The sequence below is a fragment of the Primulina huaijiensis genome, chromosome 7, assembly GCF_012295235.1.
Source record: "Primulina huaijiensis isolate GDHJ02 chromosome 7, ASM1229523v2, whole genome shotgun sequence".
Lineage (NCBI taxonomy): Eukaryota > Viridiplantae > Streptophyta > Magnoliopsida > Lamiales > Gesneriaceae > Primulina > Primulina huaijiensis.
This window is the reverse complement of record NC_133312.1, coordinates 4,959,978-4,966,905: the sequence shown is the minus strand read 5'-3', so window position 1 is coordinate 4,966,905 and position 6,928 is coordinate 4,959,978. Positions and strand designations below refer to the sequence as shown.

Sequence of the window (6,928 nt, the reverse complement as noted above, 5' to 3'; positions counted from 1 at the left end):
AAATATAATTCATAATAAAAATTAAAACACAAAAAAATTAATTATAATTATATTAGAAAATTTATAAAAATATTTCTAGTTTTTTATTTTATTTTTGATATTTTGAACTCTCGTAAATATATAATTGATAAAATATCATAAAAACCAACAGCAAATAAATAATGAAGTATTTGTATTAATTCGTATTATAAATATTAGTGTTAATATATATAAGAATCAAATAAATAAATTTAACTGTTAATAAAAATAAAATTATAATTATAATACTAATGTTAACATTAATTATAATTATATTGTTAAATTTATAAATAAATAGTAAATAAAAAGAATATTCTAGGAATATACTTTTTAGTGTAAGAGTTGAAGTAAATGGGTTGGAGATGAATGTTACATTTGGTGCAGAAATTGCACTATTTTGGTGCAGAAACTGCACCAAAATAGATTTATGGGTTGGAGATGGCCTTAATTATCTAAACGAAACAATGTCTTAAATTATTAATCAAATCAAAATTGATGTACTGAATTTGGGATTCCCGCGAGAATGTTCACTTCTAGCATGGATGACGAAAACCGGGTGCAATACAAATAGCCTATTAAGTTTCATGTTTTTGGAATTTAAAGTTCACCAAATAGTGTATTGATAATTTAACGGCTCTACATGTGTTTGATTTCCTAGCGATATTTCTAATATTGAACAAGTGATGTAAGAGATATATTATGTTAATGAATTTCGACTGAAGTTAAGCTGTGAAATTTATGAACAATTTTCTTTCATTTCAGTATATATATTTAGAAAGAGATGGACATGTTTGATAGAAAACTCTAGTGTAGAGTAACTGCAAATTTCATCGAATATCTGTGAAAGGCCTATGATTAGAAAACTTAGATTCTTGGCAGTTGGCACCATCATTTACATTTACATTTACATTTACATTTACATTTACACTTACAGCCCCTGTTATTAGCTATTACAACCATTGAACAAAAGCACGTTTCGTGCTAAATTTTGGAGTAATGAAAAGGCTGTTCCGTTTTCTTGAATATATTTGATTAGATGATTTATTATGGTACAAAGCATGAAGTCGAGAGTTTTCTTATGATGAAGCAGAGGATATATGCACGCAGAAAGAAGATATTAATTAGCAAGAACTTCCCATATCAACTCAGGGTCGAACGATGTCATCCGACGAAGCGAGCACCCTTCAATCTCCAGCTCCCCTGGAGGCGCCACCGCCGAGCACCAGTCATACGAAGACGAGCCCTGCGAATCTTCGCCGCCTCTCAAGAACCCGTCTTCGGAAACGCTTGCACTCCAACTCTCCGCATTCACTTCAGAGTTCGGAGGCAAACCCGTCTTCTTTTCCGCGCTTTCACTTTCGCATTTGCTGCTGCCACTTTCCTTTTTGTTCCCACTTTTTTTAGCCTTTTTACCCTTTCTCGCCTTCAGAAGAATGGCTTGAATCTTGTTATCAACAGCATTATTCAAAGCTTTGAGGCTGGCGCAGTCCCCTAATCCTAAACACGTCGGGTCACACAGGTTCGGGAAGTTCAGGCGGGCGTATTCGCCTCGGAGCTTGGAAGCAGCCCTGTCGTAGGCGTAAGCAGCGGCCTCCGCCGTGTCAAATGTTCCGAGCCAAATTCTCATCCTGTTCTGCGGCAGTCTTATTTCAGCCACCCATTTGCCCCAGTGCCTCTGCCTCACTCCCCTGTACAGCTTCTTCTTGCTCGGATTGAAATTAGTTGTAACATAACCCGGTTCCAAAATAGGATTTAACAGAGTTTTTCTCGGATATGAAGCAATTTTTTGTCCTTCATTGTCGAATTTTCGGAACATATCTCTCTGTTCCGTGTAAACAGAAGAGCCCAAGGGCCGGAAAACATGGCTGCAGACTGTGTCTGTTGTTTGGTAGAAGGAGAAGATCGAATCAAAGGTACTGGAGTCACTAGTTAGAATAAGCTGTGACAGAACAGCTCCAATACTTGCCTCATTTTCAACTGTAAATGGAAGCTTATTTTCTAGAACTTTGTCCATTTTTACGAGGTTGTTCGAAGGTTTCTTGACATCACAAAACAGGGGACTGGGAAATTAATTACCCATTTCCTGAGTTTGGGGATGTCAGAATCAAGAAAGAAACACATCCCAGATGTCAAGAAATTTAGAAAGTTATATACAAACAACAGAAAATAAAGTAAATGAATAGATTAAGACCTTGGGGCCGAAATATTGGAAAAATAATCCCTGCACAAATGAGAACTCAATAATGAAAAGGTAGTTTGAAGATAGCAGCTTTCCGAGAAAATTTTGGTTATGGATTCTTCTTCTTGTTATCTGTTGGCTGGCATGAATTTATAGGTCTTAATGCTGGTTTGGTTATACAATCGAGTAAATGCTCTTATTATTTACTAATTTGCCATTCGAATTTGTAATACAAGGAGTAATAAATAAAATAAACATCGATAAATCTAACTAGTGCAACAATTTCAAATATATATATATATATGATAAAATTCAAAAACATATTTATCACTATATTAAAATTTAACAGATATCAACTATATTATTATAATATAAATAATCCATGTAACTTTATGCTTAAAATCTATCCGATTTTGTACTCGTGATCTAAATCTATTCGATTTTAATTTCAGATTATCTGTTAATTTGTATAGTTTAACACTTGTCCACTTCCGGAATAGCCTAAAAACTAGAGTCGAAAACTTCCAAAGCTTTTTTAAATGAGCATTTAATAAACATGATGAGACAGCAATTCTCCCTAAAAGAAAATATTTGAAGCTAATTAGTGGCTAGGTTTAGCTTCTCAGTTTCAATAATGTCTTTTATTTAAAGTTATTTGCATTATATATTGCTCTCGTTATATGTTAAAAATATTTTTTAAATAATTTTCTTACATGCAGTTATTATCAAAGATGCAAATAATAAGTTAATGCATGGAAGGAGGGGTGAGAAAAAATACAGAAATTTTAATTACGATAATGGTATGAAATTTGAAAAATTTCGTGTATACCAAAATAATATACATAAACTAACAAATATATACTATTTTTAAATGATAAATTTATAAATTTAAAAAATATAAGTTTTTTCGGTATAAAAATCTCAGTATATCGCAAAATTTCTGTATAATCAGTATACTAGTTATATATAATGAAAATTTCGATGTACCGATAAAGTTTTGATATGATACCAATATATATTTTATTATATCGTAATTTTCGATACAATGTATGATATATTATTCTCGATAAAATAAGATATATCACCCCATTTTAAGTGCAAGTGTCCACATCAAATGCTGGATACAAGTCCACAACTTTGACATAGCGTTTTCTTTGCTACAATTATTACCAAAATTGATGGTAGCACTATAAGAACTTTTGTACATGAAAAACTTAAACCAAAAATGCCCTCATTTATACAAAATTGATCGGACAAAAGTGTTCGAAAATCTATCCCAAAAGATTAATAGAGGTATGGGTTCTATATATATATGGCCTAGATACCTAATTATATATCGTCCCATGTTACAATTCGTGCGCAACTTAAACTACTATACAAGTAATTTAACAGATTAAGAATCCTAACAGATCAGTAGACTTAATTCCTTGCACTTTGATGGAACTATACATAGATGTAAACATATCTTTTCGCATCGTATCGTTTGGTTCGTGTGATGAGAGAATCTGCAAACTGATCATTCTCACCACACAATGAGAATATTATCATATTTTACTTATCCCATCATGAATAAAGAAAACATGTAAAATTTTTATTTCTCAATTGAAACTATTTCTTTTTATTTAAAAAATCTATGAGATTTTAGGATTCTACGTCCCTAAAATAAAGAGCATTCTATACTGATTCCCCACTAGAAAAGTAAACTTTATGTATGGAAGAAGTTGATCATCACATACAATTCACATGCAGAAAGGTCAAAGCTTTAAAGGTGTAAAGTATGATTTTAAAAAAATATGACTAAAGCGATGGCCTCCAAGGTCTAAAAATGGCTTTTCATATCCACATGTGACACCCAAACCTAATCCTCCAAAAGTCAATCGAAACCGCACCCCTCCCAATCCGGCACATATCTTTTTCACACGTCCATTTTAAGCATAAATTCACGAGTTTGCCTTTTGGGATATTTTCTTTCAAATTTGATGCATCACCGTCGGGGACGTTCTTGATAAATTCGTAAAAGATTCTTTTAATAGTGATGCGATCGGGTGAATTGAGTTTGAGATGAATGGACAATTACCGAGTCAGACTATGATTGTTCAAGAAATGACTCTCCCTAGCTTTCGAAATATCTGCACACTTAAAATAACAGAGATCGTTAGTGAGACGCCAGAAAATTTTCTAGCATAGTCACTTCAATGCTCAAGTCAATCAAGTGGTTTTTTCTTGGAGAGAGTGAGTATTTCTTAGCAAGAGAGTATATATCGATCTGAATGAACTAATATCAGACAAACTTGATATTTAAAAGAGAGAAGTCAATGATAATTTTGTTTTCAGTGTCCAGATGCTACTCATGATGGATAGTTACTCATGCCCTGCTTACTGACACTGTTAGTTCCAACAACCTATACTTACTCTGATCGAGTCACATCACCCCGACGTGCGCCGAGAGATCTTCTAATGATGATCAATTCATGACGCCCCATTCTTGTGAGCTCACATACATGACACATGTACTGAATGTCTGGATAAATTAATTGGAGGCAGAGCTTTGTTCTGGCTTTTATTACCCGAGCTTCAACTACTCGGGCTACTATCGATACTACTCAGGCTACTAGATGAACTCCGCTTCTGCTGAACACGAGGTAGGGCTGCTTCACTTTCTGGGCTATCCTAGGTCCATGCTAGAGACGACCCGGATACCAGATATCTCTCGGGATATCAAATAGCTAGATCGAGAGTGTTGTCATGACATCGATAGAATAAGTTGGAAATACTCGGAAGCTAGCTAAAGTTCTCACCATCAATCCAAATCCAAATTGGAGCGATTTTTGTTCAATAATCCTCGTATTTTGTTTTGCTTTTACTCATGAAATAAGTAAGCAGAGTTTCACATAATATTTGTTACAATATCTCAAGTAATATTTAGAAAAAAAAATTACGATGTTAGAGAAAGTTATTTAGAAATCAAATGTAATGCCGAAATTAGCAAATGACTAAGAAAGTATAAATTTGGCGTTTTGTTAAACTTTGGATGCACAAAACGACACGTTACTGCTGCCAAACCACACACAAGCTACCTATCTATTCCTTTCCTTTTTTTCTAAAAAAAAAACCAATTTCTCGTGTCTACTTTTTAATTGACACACGTGTCAATCATGATGTGTAGATCACGTCATCAGGCATTAATTTCAAGATAATGATGTGATTTGCATAATGTTAATTCGTACAATAAATTATAATTAAGATCTAAAAGGGGTTAAAATAAAGTTCAAAGACTCTACGGAAATCTTTACTCAATTTCTTATAAAAAATAATCCATCTGTCATTTTTACGTGTATGTATAGAGCCTTTACAGTAAATTTCAATAATATATAATTATATTCATCATTATTTTTTTTCCAAACTATACCACCATGCTATAGTAAGTACATTTGGGGTAAACTTACAGAGATAAAAGTAAAATTAATAAATTTTTTTTTAAGAGCAAGTCTCCTAAAAAACGATCTTACTCATCTATATTGTAATATAGGCCGATTCGGTTAATGTCTATGTTGAAAAATAACATTTTTGAAATAAAAAATAATATTTTTTCATATATCAGATTGAGTTGAAAATCTGTCACACAAATTCGATATATGAAATATTTTCTTTTTGTGTTTGACTTATTCTATTCCCTGGTACAAAATCTTGACCCCACATGATATTATGCAGAGGATGTGTCTGATCTATTTAGACATAATTGCATGTCACGAAGCCTTAAGTCTTATCTATTAGTCTTAATCAATCTTTCGGTTCCTCTCCAAAAAAAAGGCGTACTTTAGACCAATGGTTGGTCGGTTTGACAACATTGTAACTCAGCCCTTTTAATGCACTTTTATTGATTTATTTTAATCTTTGGAGAATTATTCATTAAGATACCTCTTTTCATATGGTTGGTTAGTGAAATTTATTTCGAGTTAGACAAATGATCCATGCTCAATGTGTAGTTAACATCCCTATGCCCTAGCTATAGGGTCATTATACTTTATTGTTATTTTTCGAGAAGTTTATTCTATTCGTTCATTTATTTATTTTTGAGTTTCGGAACCGTGTTTCGAATTTGAGACGTCTTTTCATATTTGAGATTGTTGATGTCAGATGAACTATCAATTAAAAAGTTATTTAAAATTTTGTCAAATCTAATTGATTATGGAGTAGTGTAATTCAATTATTTTTATAAACTGATTATCAATTTTATAAATATCAGTTAGGCATGATTTTGTTTTATCTGTTTTATTAAGTTGAACGAAAAAATCAAAATTAAACGGTAAGATAATTGTGTCAATTAACATAATTTTTAGCATCAACTAATCAGGTATTACTTTATATATATCTATACTATTTTATTAAGTTTGAGACACTTAGAGCAACTAACTTTATTGTCATGGTCTGTTTTAATAATTATATATATTAATAAAATGTTAAAATTTTAATGCAAGTTATATGTAGTTCGACGGTGAGAGTTATTGTTACTTGGGTTTAGGTTAGAAGTTCAATTCTTATTGAGGTTATTTTTTTATTTTTCAATTTATTTTTTAATTTATATCTAAAAATTACAGTGTAGTCCCTCACTATTTCTTATAATTATATTTTGATCCTCATTTAAATATAAATCAAATGAATTATAAAAAATATTATACAAGCACGCAACGCAAACGAGGATGAACACAATCATGCAGTCTAAACTGGGCC

At 32.0% G+C, this 6,928-nt stretch overlaps 1 protein-coding gene across 1 annotated transcript; it reads right to left on the bottom strand.

Moving 5' to 3' along the window:
* Positions 1-852: 852 nt before the first annotated feature.
* Positions 853-2,325, bottom strand: LOC140980310 (ethylene-responsive transcription factor ERF061-like). The gene has a single exon (XM_073446066.1). It carries the CDS (start codon positions 2,030-2,032, stop codon positions 1,136-1,138), a length of 897 nt encoding a protein of 298 aa, XP_073302167.1. The 5' UTR covers positions 2,033-2,325; the 3' UTR covers positions 853-1,135.
* Between the last annotated feature and the right edge of the window lie 4,603 nt (positions 2,326-6,928).

What these genes read in the sequence shown, in the direction of transcription:
- LOC140980310 (XM_073446066.1), bottom strand. Translation starts at nt 2,032, where the DNA reads ATGGACAAAGTTCTAGAAAATAAGCTTCCATTTACAGTTGAAAATGAG.